Source organism: Macaca thibetana, chromosome 2 (assembly GCF_024542745.1).
Source record: "Macaca thibetana thibetana isolate TM-01 chromosome 2, ASM2454274v1, whole genome shotgun sequence".
Lineage (NCBI taxonomy): Eukaryota > Metazoa > Chordata > Mammalia > Primates > Cercopithecidae > Macaca > Macaca thibetana.
The window spans coordinates 93,413,954-93,435,451 of record NC_065579.1 but is presented as its reverse complement, the minus strand read 5'-3'; the positions used below and the strand labels follow the sequence as shown (position 1 = coordinate 93,435,451).

Here is a 21,498-nt window from a genome sequence, read left to right as displayed (position 1 = left end):
ACTCCACCTTTTTGAGTTTTCAGAATTGTTTTATTGATTCAGTGTCATCTTTGTGGGCTTATCTACCTGCAACCTTTGAGGTTGCTCACCTTCGAGTGGGCTTTTTGTGGGGTATTTTTGGTTGATGTTGTAGTTTTCCATTTGTTTGTTTTTCTCTTAACAGGGCACTGACTTAGCAACCGTAGGGCTGCTGTGGTTTTCTGGGGGTCCACTCCAGACCCTAGTTGCCTCAGCTTTTCCTGTACCTGGAAGTATCATCAGTGAAGTCTGTGAAACAGCAAAGATGCCAGCCTGCTGTTTCCTCTGAAAGCTCTATCCCAGAGCGGTACTGACCTTTCCCTGGCCTGAACACTCTTGTAGGAGGTGTTTGGAGACCCCTTTTGGGAGGTCTCACTCAGTAGGGGGAATATAATTCAGGACACACTTACAGAAGCAGTCTGGCTGCTTTTTGGTGGAGCAGGTTTGCTGTGTTGGCAGGAGTACTCTTTGTCCAGATGCCTAGACTCTCCAGAGCTGGCAGGCTTGAACAACTGAGTCGACTGAACTGCAGATATGGAAGCCATCCCTGCCCCTTACCTTGCCCCAGTCAAGCTCCCTTCCAGGGAGAGATCAGGTCTTTATAAGCCTGGCTGGAGTAACTGCAGACTCCCCATAGGAAGGCCCCACCCAGTGAGGAGGACTTGATTGGTGTCTGCTTAAAGAGGCAGTCTGGGCACAATCTGGCTAGGCAAATGTGCTGCATTAGGGGGTCCCCTCCTTGCCCTGACCACCTGCACTCTCCAGAGGTGGCAGGCTGGAATACTGAGTTGACCGCACTACAGAAATAGTGCCCACCCTTCCCGGGGAAACTCCTTCCTTTCTCAGGCAGGCTAAGCCTGTTGCCCCTGGCTGGCTGGAATTTCAAGTCAGTGTGTCTTAACTTGTGAGGTGCTGTGGAAGAGAGGCCTGCAGAATGATACTTCTTGGCTCCCTGGATTCAGCCCCCTTCCTAGGGGAATGTATGAACAGATCTGCTGCCTCACCAGGGATTTGGGGGCTAGAGTATGTAAAAGTCTTGGGTCTCTGTGAGTGCCTGAGTGGCTACTCTGCCAAGACTCCACACAGCTCTCTGTATAGGACCCAAGGCCCTAGAGATATGGGCTCATGAGGGGATCTCCTGATCTGTGGGTTGCAAAGATCTGTGGGAGAAGCATGGTTTCCTGGGCAGGGTTGCATGATCATTCACCACTTCCTTTGGCTGGGGGTGGGGGTTTCTTTGCCTTTTGTGCTACTCCCGGGTGGGCCATTTCCCCAACCTGCTTTTCTTCATTCTCCTTAAGAATTCTCCTCTTTAAGCAGACCGCGATCAAGTCCTCCTCACTGGGTGGGGCCTTCCTGTGGGGAGCCTTCAGTTACTCCAGCCAGGCTTATAAAGACCTGATCTCTCCCTGGGAGGGAGCTTGGTGGAGGCAGGGCAGGGGGCAGGGACAGCTTCCATATCTACAGTTCAGTCGACTCAGCTGTTCAAGTTGATTGTCTAGTCAGTCCCATTGTCAGAACCTGGATATTTCAGTTGAAGGTGCTGTATCCACTTGCAGCTTTCCTTACTCTCTGTGAGTGCTGTGGGCCACAGCTGCTTCTGTTTGGCCATCACCACTGCAGGACAAGCCACTGAGTAAGGGACAGGGCTGCTCACAGTGGAAACCACAAAGTAGCTCATTCTGCTCAGCACCTCACTTACTACTTTGCCAGAGAGACAGGGTGAGGAGCAGATCCTGAGTGAGCTTCCCTCAATGTCTGTGGTCTCTTTCCAGCTACCTGTAGGAATCCTTAGATATCTATCATCTTAAATATTTATCTTTTCTTTTTACTATGAATATTCAAATTATTGTTTTCCAGCTATTTTGAAATGTTCAATTGATTAATGTTAACTATAGTCGCCCTACTGATCTATTGACTACCATCTTACTTCTATCTAACTGTATATTTGTATCCATTAATTAACCTGTCTTCATTCCCCCTGTAACCATACCTTTCCCAGCCTCTGGTAACCACCAGCCAACTTTCTATCTGCATAAAATCCACTTTTATAGCTCCCACATGTGAGTGAGAATATGTGATATATGTCTTTCTGTGCTTGGCTTATTTTACTTAACATGTTGATGCAAATGACAGGATTTCATTTTTTTTAATAGCTGAATAATGATTCATTGTGTGTGTGTGTGTGTGTGTGTATATATATATATATATATACCTGTTTTCCACTAAGGAGCACTTAGATCAATTCCATATTTTGACTGTTGTGAAAGGTGCTGCAATAAACATGGGAATGCAGATACCTCTTTGATGTGTTGATTTCCTTTCTTTTGGCTATATACCCAATAGTGAAATTGCTGGATCATATTGGTAGTTCTATGTTTTTGTTTTTGTTTTACTTTTTCTTTTTTGAGATGGAGTGTTGCTCTGTCACCCAGGATGGAGTGCAATGGTGCCATCTCGACTCACTGCAATATCCACATGCTGGGTTCATGTGATTCTCATGCCTCAGCCTCCCAAGTAGCTGGGATTACAGGCACCTGCCACAATGCCCAGCCAATTTTTTGTAGTTTTTGTAGAGACAGGGTTTCACCATGCTGGCCAGGCTGGTCTCGAACTCCTGACCTCAGATGATCCACCTGCCTCGGCCTCCCAAAGTTCTGGGATTACAGGCATGAGCCACCATGCCTGGTCTATTTTTTAGTTTTTTTGAGGAAACTCCACAAAGTTTTCCATAATGCTCTACTAATTTATCTTCCCATCAACAGTGTATGAGGGTTCCTCTTTCTCCACATCCATGCCAATATCTGTTACTTCCTTCCTTTTTTTTTTTTTTTCCTCATTAAACCTTTTAATGGGTCTCAAAATTCTGTGACGGATTTTTGGTCAAGTTGTTTCCATTAAAAAGTACAGATTTTAAAAAATAATAATTTAAAACTGCCACACACAAAAAAGAAAATCAAAGTGGTCCACACAACATTCTCCTTTCTGTCTGAAGGTTTTATGATGCACTATTGTCATTAACCAGTCTCTTAGTGCTAAACTTAAATGGCCAATTGAAACAAACAGTTCTGAGACAATTCTTCCACCACTGATTAAGACCGGGTGGCAGGTATTAGGGATCATATTCACTTAGCCTTCTGAGCTTTCTGGGCAACTTGGTGACCTTGCCAGTTCCAGCAGCCTTCTTGTCCACTGCTTTGATGACACCCACGGCAACTGTCTGTCTCATATCACGAACAGCAAAGCGACCCAGAGGTGTTTAGTCTGAGAAGCTCTTGACACACATGGGCTTGCCAGGAGCCATATCAATGATGGCAGCATCATCAGACTTCAAGAATTTAGGGCCATCTTCTGGCTTTTTACCAGAACAGCGATCAATCTTTTCCTTCAGCTCAGCAATCTTGCATGCAATGTGGGCCATGTGGCAATCCAGCACAGGGGTATAGCCAGCGCTGACTTGGCCTGGATGGTTCAGGATAATCACCTCAGCAGTGAAGCCAGCTGCTTCCATTGGTGGGTCGTTTTTGCTGTCACCAGCAACGTTGCCATGATGAACATCCTTGACAGACACATTCTTGGCATTGAAGCCCACGTTGTGCCCAGGAAGAGCTTCACTCAAAGCTTCATGGTGCATTTTGACAGATTTTATTTCTGTTGTAACGTTGACTGGAGCAAAGGTGACCACCATACCAGGTTTGAGAACACCAGTCTCCACTCGGCCAACAGGAACAGTACCAATACCACCAATTTTGTGGACATCCTGGAGGGGCAGGCACGAGGGCTTGTCAGTTGGATGAGTTGGTGGTAGGATGCAGTCCAGAACCTCAAGCAGCGTGGTTCCACTGGCATTGCCATCCTTCTGGGTGACTTTCCATCTCTTGAACTAAGGCATGTTATCACTTGGCTCCAGCATGTTGTCACTATTCCAATTAGAAATTGGCACAAATGCTACTGTGTCGGGGTGTAGCCAATTTTCTTAATGTAAGTGCTGACTTCCTTAATGATTTCTCATATCTCTTCTGGCTGTAGGGTGGCTCGGTGGAATCCATTTTGTTAACACCAACAATTAATTGTTTCACACCCAGTGTGTAAGACAGAAGGGCATGCTCTTGGGTCTGCCAGTTCTTGGAGATACCAGTTTCAAATTCACCAACATCAGCAGTAACAATCAGGACAGCACAATCAGCCTGAGACATCTCTGTAATCATGTTTTTGATGAAGTCTCTGTGTCCTGGGGCATCAATGATAGTCACATATTACTTGCTTGTATCAAATTTCCACAAGGAGATATCAATAGTGATACCACGTTCACGCTCAGCTTTCAGCTTATCCAAGAACCGAGCATACTTGACGGAGCCCTTTTCCATCTCAGCAGCCTCCTTCTCAAATTTTTCAATGGTTCTTTTGTCGATGCCACCACATTTGTAGATCAGATGACCAGTAGTGGTGGACTTGCCCAAATCTACGTGTCCAATGACAACAATGTTGATATGAGTCTTTTCCTTTTCCATTTTTGCTTTTAGGGGTAGTTTTCATGACACCTGTGTTCTGGTGGCAGATCCGGTGTGAAAAAGCTCCTTTCTTTTTGATAAAAGCCATTTTAACTGTGGTGAGATGGTATCTCACTGTACGGTTTTTTTTTGTCTTTTTTTTTTTTTTTTTTTTTTTTTTTTTTTTTTTGAGCCGAAGTCTTGCTCTGCTGCTGAGGCTGGAGTACAGTGGTGTGATCTCAACTCACTGCAACTTCTGCCTCCTGAATTCAAGTGATTCTCCTGCCTCAGCCTCCCTAGTAGCTGGGATTACAGGTGAATGCCACCATGCCCGGGTATTTTCTGTATTTTTAGTAAAGACCGGCTTTCCCCATGTTGGCCAGGCTGGTCTTAAACTCATAACCTCAAGTGGTCCGCCTGCCTCGGCCTCCTAAACTGCTGGGATTACAGACATGAGCCACTGGGCCCAGCCTCATTGCAGTTTTGATTTGCAAATCTCTCATGATTAGTGATGCTCAGCATTTTAAAACTATACCTCTTGGCCATTTGTATGTCTTCTTTTGAGAAATGTCTATTCAGATCTTTTGCCTTCCTCCCCTTTTTTTGAGAGATGGGGTCTCACTCTGTTGCCCAGGCTTGAGGGCAGTGGCATGATCATAGTTCACCATAACCTTGAAATCCTGGGCACAAATGATCCCTCTGCTTCAGAATCCCAAAGTGCTAGGATTATTGCCCATTTTAAAATGTAATTATTTGCTTTTTTCCTATTAAGTTGTTTGAGCTTGTTATATATTTTGGTTATTAATTCCTTGTCTGAGGGATAGTTCACATATATTTTCTCCCATTCTGTGGGTTGTCCCTTCAGTTTGTTGATGGTTTCCTTTGCTGCGCAGAAACTTTTTAGTTTAATATAGTTCCATTTATCTGTTTTTGTTTTTGTTGGCGGTGCTTTTGAGGTCTTAACTATAAAATCTCTGCCTACACAACTGTCCTCAAGTGTTTCTCTTATATTTCCCTCTAGTGGGTTTATAATTTCAGGTCTTACATTTAAGTTTTCAAACCATCTGGAGTTGATTTCAGTATATGGTAAGAGATAAGGGTCCAGTTTCATTCTTCTGCACATTCAGTTTTCCCAGCACCATTTATTGAAGAGACTGTCCTTTTCCCATTGTATGTTTTTGGTGCCTTTGTCAAAAATGAGTTGGCTGTAAGTGTGTGGTTTTATATCTGGATTCTCCATTCTTTTCCATTGGCCTATGCATCTGTTTTTAGCCAGCATCTTGCTGATACAGTGTTGTTGTGTATTTTAAAGTCAGATAGTGTGATGCTTCCAGCTTTGTTCTTTTTGTTCAGGATTGCTTTGGCTATTTGACATCTTTTGTGGTTCCATATAAATTTTAGCATTGTTTTTTCTCTTTCTGTGAAGAAAATCACTGGTATTTTGATATGGGTAGCATTGAATCTGTAAATCATTTGGGGTAGAATTGTCATTTTAACAATATGAATTTTTCCTCCAATTCATGAACATGGAATATCCTTTCATTTTTTGTGTCTTCTTCAATTTCTTTCATCAGCATTTTATAATTGTTTATATAGAAGAAAATTCACACATTCAATGCTATCCCTATCAAATTACCAGTGATATTCTTCACAGAAATAGAAAAAACAGTGCTAAAATTTGTATGGAACCACAAAAGATGCCAAATCACCAAAGCAATCCTGAGCAAAAAATTTTCTTTCATTTTTTTGGTTAAATTGATTTATAAGTATGCTTTACTCTTTTTTTTTTTTTTTTTTTTTTTTTTTGAGACGGAGTCTTGCTCTGTCACCCAGGCTGGAGTGCAGTGGCATGATCTCTGCTCACTGCAAGCTCCGCCTCCCGGGTTCACGCCATTCTCCTGCCTCAGCCTCCCCAGTAGCTGGGACTACAGGCGCCCGCCGCCACGCCCAGCTAATTTTTTTGTATTTTTAGTAGAGACGGGGTTTCACCGTGTTAGCCAGGATGGTCTCAATCTCCTGACCTCGTGATCCGCCCGCCTCGGCCTCCTAAAGTGCTGGGATTACGGCTTAAGCCACCGCGCCCGGCCATAGTATGCTTTATTCTTTATAGCTATTATAAATGGGATTGCTTTCTTGATTTTTTTTTCAGATTGCTGTTGCCATATATAAATGCTATAATGATAATGAGGTAAATTCAGCAAGAGAATGTAACAATTATAAATATGTATGCACCCAAAACTGGAGTACCTATATATATAAAGCAAATATTAATAGATCTAAAGGGAGAGATAGGCTGCAATACAGTAATTGTAGGAACTTCAGCACCCCACCTCATACTGCATTTTATGATTTTGTATTTTGCAACTTTACTGAATTCATGTATTAGTTCTAAAAAATTTTGGAGTCTTTATGTTTTTCTAAATATAAGATCATGCCCTCTGAGTACAAGGCTAATTTGACATCTTCCTTTCCAATTTGGATGCCTTTTATTTCTCTCTCTTTCCTGAAAGCTCTGGCCAGGACTTCAAGTATTATGTTGAATAAAAGTGGTGAAAGTGGCCATCCTTGTCCTGTTCCAGATTTTAAAGGAAAGGCTTTCAATTTTCTCATGTTCAGTTCAATGTTGGCTGTGGGCTTGTCATATGGTCTTCTTTAGTTTCAGGTATGTTCCTCCTATACCCAGTTTGCTGAGGGTTTTTATCATAAAGGGATGTTGAATTCTAGCAAATGCTTTTTCAGCATCTATTGAAATGATCATATGGTTTTTGTTCTTGGTTCTGTAAATTTGGTGTATCACATTTATTTATTTACATACATTGAAACATTCTTGCATCCCTGGAATAAACACCACTTGATCCCGGTGAATGATCTTTTTAGTGTATTGTTGAATTCAGTTTGCTATTTTTATTTATTTATTTATTTTACTTTTTTGAGACAGAGTCTCATTCTGTCACCCAGGCTGGAGAGCAGTGATGCAATCTTTGCTTACTGCACTAGACCAGTCCAAACCAAGATACATCCATTCCAGGATCAAGGGGCAATCAAAACCTAACTACAGGATGATTGATCAATGATGGTTTTAAAGAAAGACCTTGATCAAAAGAGGGAAATGTAAAAGTTGTCAGAATCAAAATGCAGTCACTTGTGTTAGAAAAAAAAAAAAAAAAAAAACCTGAAAAATAATGCCAAATATGAAGGGAGGGTTCTCATTCATAAATCCCTGATAAAAAGAACTATCACAAACTATCACAAAAGATTCTGCAGAAACCACAAGCTTGCACCAAGGCCATCACATCTTTACACACAAAAAATATGTCTTTGAGTATATCTGCACAGCAACTGCCTGTTTAACCTCAAACTAGCATCACCTTGTTATTGATTATTGTAGCCAAGGATAATTATCTCAAAACAGTTATATAATCCTCCTCATGTTTCCTTTAAAAACCTTTGTCTTTCTTTACTTCCCTGAATATGCATATGCACATAGTTTACTATGACACATGTATTTCTATTGCAATGCTCTATTTCTGAATAAATATCTTCCTTTAGAGAGCCTCTCTGTTTATTATTTAGGTTGAGAGAGTAAAAGTGCTAACACCCAGATAACTAAAGTTCAAGGGAAAAGAGAGAGAGAGAGAGAGACAGAGAGAGAAAGAAATGGAAAGGAAGAACTATTTGAATAAAGAATGGAGATCTCTCAGGGTTAAAGAAAAGCCAGAGTGGCTGGAATGTCACAAGTAATGCAGGTAATGAGAGGAGTGGGATAATGTGAAGAGGAATGGTGTACAGAGCTGGCCCTGTATGGTTTTATATTCTGTGTTGAAGAGCTTTTATGTTTATTTTTGTTTCTAGAGGAGGATCGCATTTTATTTTTTTTGTTTGTTTCTATTTATTTTTGTTTTTTTTTTTTTGAGACAGGGTCTCACTCCGTCACCCAGGCTGGAGTGCAATGGTGCGATCTTGGCTCACTGCAACCTCTGACTCCTGGGTTCAAGTGATTGTCCTGCCTCAGCCTCTCCAGTAGCTGGGACTACAGGCATGTGCCACTACACCTGCCTAATTTTTGTTATTTTTTGGTGAAGACAGGGTTTCACCGTGTTGGCCAGACTGGCCTTGAACTCCTGACCTCAAGTGATCTGTAAGAAGGGCTGCATTTTAAAATTAAGTTATAATTTACACACAGTGAAATTCACTCTTTATCTTTTTATGCTGTATCATGAGAATATTGCAGAGCAGAAAAATAGAAAGACCCTAAAAATATTTCTGAGTTTTGTTTTATACAACTCCAAACTTACGCGGGAAGAATCTTAAAGAAATGGACAGTAGGAATGATTTTTCCGGTCTACAATGAGAATGCCCTCTGTGGAGGGGGAGAAGGAACTAGTGAAGACAAGAGGTCTGCATATTCTGGAGCCAGTGAGACAACAACTCCCACACACCAGCATCTGATGTGATCTTGAGGGAATGTAGGAGAGGATCCAGGACTGAATTAAGATTTTTAGGTGTTCTAAATTCTGTCAGCTCCCTTTTCTCCCCACATTTCTGACACCTTACTCTAATTTTGTTGATATCAGATGGAGGTCCTACTGTAGTGGGATTGATAAGGAATCAGAGAGACTGATGGAGTTCAGGAGGGTATTTATTATTTGGGTGCACCAGCCCAGTTGGATTAACATCCAAAGGACTGAGCTGTGAACAAAGAGTTAAGTTACCTTTTAAGCATTTAATGGGGTGGGGAGAGATCTGTGCAGGGGGAAGCATATTACAGAAGTGAGAAACAGAGACAATTATTCAATTAATTGAGCCATGCATTATATCATTTCTTTCTTTTCAAGGAAAAACGTGTTTTACGACTTGAGTTTATCTGTCTAGTGACCTTGCAGCTGCACAGCTAGAGAAACAGGGTCTTCATAATGCCTGGTGAAGGAGGAGAGATAAGGCTCACTAGCCACAGAAAAACAGGCAGTTAATTTTTAAAGGACTCCAGTTTTTTCTTTTTCTCAGGGGGAATTGGGTTTTCCTACATACAACTGAGTTTCTGCTTACAATTTCTTTAATTTCTTTTAATTCCTGCTCCATTCCCCTCTTTGGTGCTTTTTATAACAAAAGTGTTAATAGAAAGCATCACTTTTTGCCACCTCTTTGTGGAGCTGAGCTTTTTCTTTTGCTGGCAGTGGCTGATATTTGGTTAATGTCATTGACTATGCCGTAGTGTGTCGGGTTACTATTGTGTTTATAGTTGATTGAATACTCTTGATAAACAGAGGTAAAAGGCAAGGAAGGATGAGGCAGATGCCAAGAATAAGCAACAACCTACCAATGAGGGTTTTGAATCTTTTAAAAGTTGAGAACCATTTTCCTAACAAGGAATCTGGGGAGCACCTGGACTAAGTCTGAACTGGAACATGGGCCAACTCACGCATTCTAGCTGTATTTCCATGATAGCTTGGCCATTATATCATCGATTTCTAGGCAACAGTTGGTTAAATTAAATTTTCCGCATACTCTTCTTTTTGAAGCTAAGAGTTAATCTAAAGCTAATCTATTTTGATATATAGCATTTCTTATTTGTGTTGCTTGTATTGCCAATAAATCTAATGCCCTTGATCTTTCATTGGTTATAATTTCAAGGACTACCTGCAACTTTATGATGTGGTTGAGCATATAGATCGGGGTGCGGTATCTCCATGACCCATCTTGTACCTAGGTAGCTGGCCTATAATATTTAATGATTCTTTCAGGAGGCCATTCATTATCTTTTCAGTCTTCTATGTCCACATCTTTTTAACATCTGTATCTATTTTTGTGATTATGCTTCTAGTTTTTAAAAATTTTTATCATAAACTGAATATCTTAAGAGTTCCCCTTGCTTTGGAGGAATTAGAAAGGATGGCTTGATTGTTCCTAACACACTTGCCACTGTCCATTTAGCTAGCAGTTGCTGATATGCCCATATTGTACAGATTCAATATAGGCCAGAGGGTGCTTTCCAAGCATTTGGAGCCTCTAGCTGATATCAAGAGTGGTTTAGAGTAGAGAATTGAGAGAAAGGGTTTGGATCTGGTAAGTAGGAGTCATTCTGGGCATTTCTCTATAGAGTTTTGTTTTTGGTCTTATCATAATACTGTTGCCCTGGGCAGGTTGTTTCTCTTATTGCTTCTGTGAAAGCCTTTCCCCGTTGGGCGATACGGTACTTTTTAATTATGGAAGTTTTTAACAATCAAACACTGGCTGAGGCTGTTGGTTTACTGGCAGGGTTAGGCAAAGTGAAGTTATCTCATGGCTTTAATTCCTTTGCCTCCCATGGCCACTGGTTCCCCATATTAGTTTTTTTACATACATAGCATGAGGAAATTCTTCAGCTGCCAGCTGTGTTTTCAGCTAGTTGAGCAAATAAGTTTTTGGTTAATGGGGGAAGCTCAGGCACTGGCTGATCAAAATGCTTGTAGAATGACTTGTGGACCTGCAATTGCAGGGTTGGATACATTTGAGTCCTCCTAGTCTTTTTGACAATCGGTAGTGGAACTTCAAGGCCTGCTTCTTGTCTATCAACTCGTAATAGTGCTGTCTGTCCTGTAGACCAAAAAGGTAGCTCTAGCTTTAAGATAGTAAAATTTAAAGGATTGCATGTCCTTGTCTTACAATTTGGTTTGGTTGACATACTCCTTAGTAGAGCAGTCCTTCGTGAATATAAATGTTGGAGCTGTGTTAGCATAGACCACTGAATGTTACAGTGTGGGCATCTGATTTGTGGTTTTCTGTACAGATGTTTAGGACTGTTGCTGCTAAGCCTCTCTTGTGTTAAACCATTGCAGACTGCTTCTGGTTTTTTTAAGATTATGAACATATGCGGCATGGCAGGCATCCAAATACAAGTAAATAGGTCTTTTATAGGAGGGAGGGGCTTCTTTGGTTCAAGCTATAACCTCTCCTTTTTTTTTTTTCCTCTGATTTAATGAGTACCTCAAACCAGAATTCATAGGGTAAGAGTTTAGGGTTATAACATACATATAGCTGATTATTTCCTGGGTCACAGACTGAATAGGTTGCCTGGTTGTATGTGCAGGTTCCTAACTTGGTTTCTGTACATTTATAGTAGGTATGGTACAGTCGAGTTTTAACTATGGTATTTCTTACCCAGGTAGTGTGTACACAATGTGGGCATCTTTCTAAAGATTTCTCCTTTTTTACTATAGGCAGAAATGGTAAGAACATTAGTGTATGTAATAGAAAAATGCTTACACTACACATGGGCATGGCAAACCTTCCTCTGGGCATAGACATTTGCAGCATTTGCAGTAATAACATGACAACAGAACAATCAGTATTGACAGAATTATAACTAGGCTTATAAATTGTATTTATATTTACTTTTCCAGAGATGGTCCTCTTAGCTTTGACTGTCATAGACTAGTCAGCTTCTGGGATGTGACTAGAGCAGAGCTTGCGGGATCCTCAAGCTTTAGCCATGTGTAGACTGACCAGCTTCCGGTGTGGTCAGTGTAGGGCAGTTGTCCTTCTTACCAGCGGTTGGATTTTGCCATAGGACTATGCGGGTGGAGCGATCTGGGTATTTTTTGTTAATCCACTGGTCGTCGTTAGGAGTTACTGCTGCCGCTGGTTTCAGCCAGCTATAGTGAATTGAAAGTGTGACGCCTGCAACTTTAACGGCAGTGGGAGTAGACATGATTACAATATGGGGCCTGTCCTATATGGGTTCTAGAGAGGTTGGATTCCATTTATTAACTTAAATAAAGTCCTTATACAACATATGCCCTAGTCAAAAGAAAAACCAGTGTGGCTATATTAATGCTAAGCATAGTAGATATTAAGACAAGAAGTATTGCCGGAGAGAAAGAGGCATTTCATAATGCTAAAAGAGTCAATTCAATAAAAAGTCATAACAAAACTATTTATGCATTCACCTAATAGCATAGCTTCAAGATATATACTGCAAAAATTAAAATAATTAAAATGAAAAATAGACAAACTTCCAATCATAGTTAAATATTTTATTTTATTTTATTTTTTTAATTTATTTATTATTATTATACTTTAAGTTGTAGGGTACATGTGCATAACGTGCAGGTTTGTTACATATGTATACTTGTGCCATGTTGCTGTGCTGCACCCATCAACTCGTCATTTACTTCAGGTATAACTCCCAATGCAATCCCTCCCCCCTCCCCCCTCCCCATGATAGGCCCCGGTGTGTGATGTTCCCCTTCCTGAGTCCAATTGATCTCATTGTTCAGTTCCCACCTATGAGTGAGAACATGCGGTGTTTGGTTTTCTGTTCTTGTGATAGTTTGCTAAGAATGATGGATTCCAGCTGCATCCATGTCCCTACAAAGGACACAAACTAAATATTTTAACATACATGTTGAATATCCCTTATCCTAAATGCTTGGGATCAGAAGTGTTTCAGATTTTGGTTTTTTTTTTTTTTTAGATTTTGGAATATTTGTGTATACATAATGAGATATTTTGGGGATGGGACCCAGGTCTAAACACAGAATTCATTTATGTTTTATATATACCTTATACACATAGCCTGAAGGTAGTTGTATTAGTCAGGGTTCTCTAGAGGAACAGAACTAATGGAATATATATATATATATATATACACACACACACACATATGAGTTTATTAAGTATTAACTCACATGATCCCAAGGTCCCACAGTAGGCCATCTGCAGGCTGAGGAGCAAGGAGAGCCAGTCCGAGTTCCAAAACTGAAGAACTTGAGTCTGATGTTCAAGGGCGGGTAGCATCCAGCACGGAAGAAAGATGTCAGCTGGAAGGTTAGGCCAGTCTCTCTTTTCACATTTTTCTGCCTGCTTATATTCTGGCCATGCTGGCAGCTGGTTAGATGGTTCCCATCCAGGTTAAGGGTGGGTCTGCCTTTCCCAGCCCACGGACTCAAATGTTAATATCTTTTGGCAACACCCTCACAGACACACCCAGGATCAATACTTTGTATCCTTCAATCCAATCAAGTTGATACTCAGTATTAATCATCACAGTAGTTTTATGAATTTCATTTTATTTATTTATTTATTGAGACGGAGTCTCATTCTGTTGCCCAGGCTGAAGAGCAGGGGCACGATCTCTGCTCACTGCAACCTCTGCCTCCCAGGTTCAAGTGATTCTCCTGCCTCAGCCTCCCAAGTAGCCAGGACTATAGGCACAAGCCACCACACCTTGCTAATTTTTGTATTTGTATTTTTATTTTTCAAAATAATTAAATCATTTATTGATTACACATGATAATGGATGATACACAAGCTTCATTCCCATCTATAATTTTACCTGGTACCATTATTCAATTTAGATATATTGCATAGGATGTGCCAACAATCATTTTTATAACCAATAATTCCATGATTTTGCTTCGGTAGTCCCTTTCAATGGTGAGCTTCAGGTCATAATAACTGTCAGTTATTATGGTTTAGTAACTGTCAGTTACTAGGGTTTCTGAAGACAATGGCTTCTCCACCCAAGCAGGTTGTATATAAATTCCAAATAGAACCTGGCATCACCCTGAAAGAATTCTAACTTCACACTGCTGGGGGAAATTTACCAAGATGGTTTCAGAGTAGACTAACTTTACACAGCACATTAGAAAAATAAAAGACGTTTATCCAGCGTCATGATCAGACTATTACATTTAGCAATCAACAGCATGGGTGCGCAAAAAAAAAAAAAAGAAAAAAATTCTACATTAAGACCCTTTGTTGGAATGCTTTACACTTTCCACAGAACAGAAACTAAAATAACCATTATACAATTAGTCACAAATACAGTCCTCGAGATTTTTTGCTCATAAACATGAGCATTTGTCTAAAACATATCTTCTTTGTAGCAGCTAGGCCCTGCCACCACTGTGCTTGGTTGAGTTCACAAATCTGTTGTAACCTGTAGCTTCCCTATCACTTCTCTGGCTCTCCTCTCCTGCTAAGCTTTGTTTCCTAATTAAAATCTTCTGCCACTGCCATAGCTACTGCTGCTACTGGAACTGTCATAGCCACCTTGGTTTCGTAGTTTGGCCAAGTATTGGCCTCCACCACCATAGGGGCCAGAGCTTCCGCCTCCAAAGTTTCCTCCCTTCATGGGTCCAAAATGTGAAGACTGATTGTCATAATTGACAAAATCATTGTAGCTTCCACCACCTCCAAAATTGCTTCCATCATTACCAAATCCATTATGGCCATCCCCACTGCCACCATATCCACCACCACCATGGCTGCCCCACCATAACCACTGAAGTTTCCTCCACCACCAAAGTTGCCATTCCCACCAAAATCACCTCCACAACCACCACCAAAGTTTCCAGAACCACTTCGACCTCTTTGGCTGGATGAAGCACTAGCCATCTCTTGCTTTGACAAAGCTTTCCTAGCTTCATAGTTATGGCCATTCACAGTGTGGTATTTCTGAATGACAGTCTTATCCACGGAGTCATGGTTGTCAAAGGTTATAAAGGCAAAGTCCCTTTTCTTGCCACTGCCTCGGTCAGCCATGATTTCAATCACTTCAATTTTCCCATACTGTTCAAAATAATCTCTTAGGTGATGTTCTTCTGTGTCTTCTTTAATGCCACCAACAAATTTCTTTTTCACAGTTAAGTGTGCACCTGATCTTTGAGAATCTTCTCTTGAGACAGCTCTCTTTGGTTTCACAGTTCTTCCATCTACCTTGCGTGGCCTTGCATTCATGGCTGCATCCACCTCCTCCACAGTGGCATATGTGACAAACCCAAAGCCCCTGGAGCACTTGGTGTTTGGATCTCTCATTACCACACAGTCCGTGAGCGTTCCTCGTTGCTCAAAATGGCTCCTCAGGCTCTCATTGGTTGTTTCAAAGCTCAACCCTCCAATGAAGATCTTCCTCAGCTGTTCAGGTTCTTTAGGAGACTCTGACTTAGACATGATGGCAGTGAGAAGATAGACTAACGGTGCTTCTTCGGTGGCATTTACAGGCAGAAAGGCTAATTTTTGTATTTTTAATAGAGATGGAATTTCACCATATTGGCCAGGTTGGTCTTGAACTCCTGACCTCAAGTGATCTACCCGCCTTGGTCTCCCAAAGTGCTGGGATTACAGGGGTGAGCCACCATGCCCAGCCAAAATTTTTAATAATTTTTGTGCATGCAACAAAGTTTGTGTATGTTGAATCATCAGAAAGCAAAGATGTCACTGTCTCAGCCACCCACAAATAGAATATTTGTGGCGGTTTGGCACCATCATCTTTCCTGACTCTGAACTTATCTGAAGTATGCCATATATGTTGTTGCCAACACTTGGAACACAAAATCTAAAGACGTAGTTGTGCATGCCTGGCACAACCTCTGCCCTGTGATTGTGTCTACTGATGATGTTGAACTAGTGGTAACTTTGAAGGATTCTGTATGTCAAGTGAAAAAAAAAAGTCTGACCTCCTTACATATGCAAAAAAATATACTTCCAGAGTCTGCAGTAGGCTGAAAGAAATGGATATTGAAGGTTTTGACATCAATAATGAGACTGATATTCATTGACTGATGGTGAAACAGCTGAAATGGTTCTGAATCAAGGTGATTCAGATATTGAGTAAATCGTTGATACTACTGATAAGCAATCATTTTCTTACACTTACTCACACATAAGTACTTAAAAGTAAAAAATATGACACACCATTAATAGTGAAAAAACAACGTGTTCGTGGTAACTAAGCAGCAGTAGCATCAGCAGAATACCTGTATCAGCTGTTAAACAATAGCAACAACGGTAAGCTTTCAGTCTCTACTTATGATACTGAGTTTTTATTGAAAGGTTACCATCCACTATATATTTTTTATTTTTTTCCTGTAGTTACATACCAATATATTTTATTTTATTTTTATTTTTTATTTCTTACATGAGAAGAAACATCAGACACAGTTTAGGAATGAGGAAGTGGGTCCTCCAGGGAAGGCATTCTGTTTGATGGCTTTTAAACGTCTCCTCTAGAGGCATCATCAACAATGGTTTTTGTCTAGAAGTCTCTGTTTGATTTTATAAGCTGACATAATTTCTTGTTCTGTTATGAATGCATGCTGCTCTAGTCCTTCCATAAGCCTGTCAAATATTTTCACCATGTCATCGACAGGCACTTTTTATGCAGTATTAACAGCATCATCTTCATTGTCACTATAATCACAATCACCTTGATTCAGAATCACTTCAGCTGTTTCACCATCAGTCAATGAATAGACAACTGGAAACTTCAATATCCACTTCTTCCAGCCTACCGACAGGCTCTGGAGGTATATTTTTGCATATGTAAGGAGGTCAGACATCTTTTCTTTTCACTTGGCACACAGAATCCTTTAAAGTTACCACTTGTTCAGCATCATCAATAAACACAATCACAGGCTTGAGGTTGTGCCAGGCATGCACAACTATGTCTTTAGTCATTGTGTTCCAAGTGTTGGCAACAACATATATGGCATTCTTCATGCTGAACTTTTTTTGGAAACCTTTCACACCCACACCTCTGCTCACTGCTACTAGCATGCCATTCAAGAAAATGTGTTTATATTTAGTCTTCATTGATCCTCACAAAATGTAGTCTATGCTGGAGGAACGGAAGGAGTGCTGCTGGCAGGATGATGACTTTTCACAGCTCTCCCTAGGCATTTGTCTTCCTAGGTAGATGAAGATATGGCTGCAACTTTTCTGAAATATTTCTGAGAGGTGTTTCTTGAACTTCTCCCCTACAAAAGCATAGATAACAGGGTTCACACAGCAGTGAGTAAAGGAAATGATTTCTGTGACATGGGTGGCATAATTCAGTTGTTGACTTATGCTACATCCATCCAAGATGTGCATACTGTGCAAGGAAGTGAGGAAAAGAACCACGTTGAATGGGACCCAGAAAAGTAAAGATGCAATGACCACAATGAGCACCAACCTGATGGCCTTGGTCTTGTTGTGGTTTTGACACCTCTTCAGCTGGTGCAGGATTTTAATGTAGCAGAACATAAAGATGGTGAATGGGATCAACAAGCCTAAAATGTTCATTTCAAAGTTGGTGAAGATCTTCCACTTCAAAGTCTGTTGATTGTAAAATGAATAACACTGTAGAACACCATCTTCAGAGGCCACTTGGTAAAACACTAGCAATGGGATGGTAGCCATAATGGCGGTTAGCCATACTACCAGGCTCAGGGTTGTGCCCATCCTGATTGTCCTCACTTTTATGGCATACACGGCATGGACAACAGCCAGGTACCTGTCCACACTCATGAGGGTGATGAAAAACATGCTGCTGTAGAAGCCAATGTAATAAAAGCCAGACACCACTTTGCACATTACAGTCCCAAACACCCACTGATCCAGCTGATAGTAGGTCTGAAAGGGGAAGGAGAAGACAAAAAGCAGGTCAGACAGGGCCAGGTTCAAGAGGTATATGTCTGTGATGTTCCTCAGCTTCTTGCAGACCACAAGGACCAGGATGACCAGGCTGTTTCCCAGAAGACTGAATACAAACAGGAGGCAATAAAAGACAGCAAGGAGCAACTTGTCGTTTCTCTGGATAAGTTCTCCATCACAGGGGCTTGAGAGGCTATCAGGGTAGTAGTAGTCGGTCATTGTTGTCATGCTGGGGTCAAGTGTATAATCCATCAAGGCAGCGGGACCTGGTCACAGAGACACATAAAAGACACTCCTTAAAAACATTTTTATTTTTTAAAAATTAGGGGGATGTTATGGACTGAATTGTGTCCTGCACAAATTCACACGTTGAAGTGCTCAACCCCTGGTGTGGGTGTGACTATTTAGAGATAGGGTATTTAAAGAGGTAATTAAGGTTAAATGATAGGCTGGGAGCTGTGGCTCATGCCTGTAATCCTTGTACTTTGGGAGACCGAGGTGGGCGGATCACCTGAGGCCAGGGGTTCAAGACCAGCCTGACAAACATGGCGAAACCATGTCTCTACTAAAAAATACAAAAATTAGCCAGGCGCAGCGGGTGCATGCCTGTAATCCTAGCTACTCAGGAGGCTGAGGCAGGAGAATCACTTGAACCCAAGAGGCGGAGGTTGCCGTGAGCCGAGATCGCACCACTGTACTCCAGCCTGGGTGACAGAGTAAGACTCTGTCTCAAACAAAAACAAAAACAAAAAAAGGTTAAATGAGGTTATAAAGGCAGGGCCCTGGCTCTCACAGTGCCTCACACCTTTATCCCAGCACTATGGAAGGCCGAGGTAGGCAGATTGCTTGAGGCCAAGAGTTTGAGACAAGCCTGGCCAACACTGCAGAACCCTGTCTCTACTAAAATTACAAAAATTAGCCGGGTATGGTGCCACACGCCTGTAATCCAAGCTAGCTTGGAGGCTGAGGCATGAAAATTGCTTGAACCCAGGAAATGGGGATTGCAATGGGTCAAGATCACGCCACTGTACTCCAGCCTGGGTGACAAAGTGAGACTCTGTCTCAAAAAAAAAAGAAAGAAAACAGAAACGAAACCAAAAAAGGCAGGGCCCTAATCTGATAGAACTAGTGTCCTTAATAGAAGAGAAAGAGACACAAGAAATTTCGCTCCTCTTGTGCATGGAGTAAAGACCATGTGAGGACACAGCAAGAAGGCTGAAATCAGCAAGCCAGGTAGAGAAGCCTCACCAGAAATCAACCGCATTGGCAGTTTGATCTTGGACTTCCAGCCTTTAGAAGTATGTTAAACAACACTTTCTGTTGTTTAAGCCACTCAGTCTATTGTATTTTGTTATCTAAACCCAAGCTAGTACAGGGGAGTCAGCCGAGATGAGAAAAGCCAAAACTTACAATGAAAATGTAAATACCTGTAGTTCCATCACCTAGAATTAGCAGCTGTTAACATATTCTCACAATACTTTGGATTCTTTTTTTTTCCTTCCTTCCTCCTTTTTTTCTCCCTTATTTTCTCCCTCCCTCATACCCTCTCTTCCTTCCATCCCTCTTCTTTTTTTTATTTTTGATGCAATAGAGATGAAGCTAATGTTCCCTTTAACTACACAACTTATCCCCATAACATAAACAACTAAAACCAATTTGGTATGTGTCATTGGAAACAAATTCCCCCTGTACTTTTACATATTTATATACATCCATAAACAATATATATTTTTGTGTGTTTACTTTTAACTTACATAAATGATATATTGTTTCTCATTTTGTATTTTCCTTACTGTTTTAGAGATATATCTGCATGATATTCATCAGTTTATTCTTTTAATTGCTTTCCTAAGCACCAAAAAAAAATAATTTTATAAATGCAATAGAAAAATGATCCCAATTATACTAGCAATGAAAATTACTAGCATTTCTAGGAATAAACCTAATAAAAATGCAATTCAGTTACATAAAAATTATAAAACTTGACAATTCTTCTCAAATTGATATATACATTCAATACAATTTCAATCCAGACATATTTTTCCAAGGAATTTGTTTGCGTTACATTCAGACATCCCTATCCACCCTGCTACCTTTCTATGATTTGAAAGCACAAGCAAGCAGCAATTTATTTATTTTTTATAGAGACAGGGTCTCACTATGTTGCCCAAGCTGGAGTGCAGTGGTTATACACAGGTGTGATCACAGCGTACTGCAGCCCCTAACTCCTGGGCGCAATCAGTCCTTCTGCCCCAGGCTCTTGAGTAGCTGGGACTACAGGCACCCACCAGCAACATCTTTAGTTATATGAAAGTTTGCTTGCTGGCTTCCTTCCTTAAGAACAGCACCCAGGTGTCCTTCAGTTACCTGATAGAAGCCCTGTACCCAGCACAAGGACAGATCTTCCCAGATGCCCAGTATTATAAAGGATCTTTTCTTATCTACCTTCCCACTCTTCTAGGAGTTTTCACTCTCTCCTAAAGGCCTGCAGAGAAAATGGCATGGCTTGCTCCCCTCAGCCAGAGCATGGGCAGCCACTAATACACATGCATGTTTGTGGGCTCTGAGGAAATGCAAAGATTAAAAAAAAAAATTTACCTCTTGTGCTAGACCTCTGAAATTATGGTCTTCCCTTTGCCTTTCCTCTAAAGATATAAAAATGCCCCTGCCTACTCATGCCCTTCTTCCCCAAGGATGCTTATAGCACATACCTTAGTGATAGCCTTTGTTCTGGAGGTTTCAGCGTTGCCAATTCCTTCTTCACAAAGTCTGTATCTTCATGTGTGAGTGCAGCTCAATGAACAGCATCTCCTCTGGAGGTGTCCTCCCACTACAAGAGCAGACAGAAAGAAGGCAATGCAGTCTCTTGAGGGCTCCACCCTCACATCTAGTCACCTAAAGGCTTTAGGGAGGCAGTGAGGGTTAAATGAGATCATAAGGCTGAGGCCCTAATTCAGTAAGACTGGTGTCTCCTCGGTAGAGGAATACACACCAGAGCTCACTCTCTGGCCTCCAAGTGCTCAGAGGAAAGGCCATGTGAGGACGCAGGGAGAAGGTGGCCGTCTGCAAGTAAGGTAAATAGGCATCACCAGAAACCAAACTTGTGGGCACCTTCGTCTTCTAGCCTCCAGAACTGTGGGAAAACAAATTTCTGTTGTTTAAGCTGCTCAGCCTGTAGTATTTTGCTATGGAAGTCCTAGCAGACGAATACAGGGGTTAATGGGAATTTTCTGTGTTGTCTACCTAGATTTTCTGTAAACTTAAAACCTCTAAAAAAGTCTATTAAAATTTTTAATTGAAAATGGTATTAAAATGAAATCATAATTCCATTATTATTTTGAAGTTGTAAAATTTATACCAAGACTGGCTTTCCTCCACGGTATGTAGCGTACACAAATGTGTGTGTATTTGGTATGCATGTACATAGCATGTACATATATTAACTATTTCAACAGGAATGCCCTTTGAAAATGACTTTAAGTCAATTTCCCCTATCCCAGGAGAGTGAACATGAGTCCCAGAATTGTTGGGAGGAAATGACAGAAGTTCCAGAATCTCCTCATCTCCAACCCACTCATTCCTGGAGAAATGCAGT

The 21,498-nt window shown here is 41.1% G+C and overlaps 1 protein-coding gene and 2 pseudogenes across 2 annotated transcripts; all 3 read right to left on the bottom strand.

Annotated features, from left to right (window-relative positions):
* Positions 1–3,143: 3,143 nt before the first annotated feature.
* On the bottom strand, positions 3,144–4,563 carry LOC126947592 (putative elongation factor 1-alpha-like 3; annotated as a pseudogene).
* A 9,684-nt stretch (positions 4,564–14,247) lies between these two features.
* Positions 14,248–15,440, bottom strand: LOC126949360 (heterogeneous nuclear ribonucleoprotein A1-like; annotated as a pseudogene). Its single transcript, XR_007723684.1, has one exon. The product of XR_007723684.1 is annotated as a heterogeneous nuclear ribonucleoprotein A1-like (transcript).
* Positions 15,441–16,387: 947 nt separating this feature from the next.
* Positions 16,388–18,174, bottom strand: CCR8 (C-C motif chemokine receptor 8). The gene has a single exon (XM_050782139.1). The coding sequence runs from the start codon at positions 18,153–18,155 to the stop codon at positions 17,088–17,090; it is 1,068 nt and encodes a 355-aa protein (XP_050638096.1). The 5' UTR covers positions 18,156–18,174; the 3' UTR covers positions 16,388–17,087.
* Positions 18,175–21,498: the final 3,324 nt, after the last annotated feature.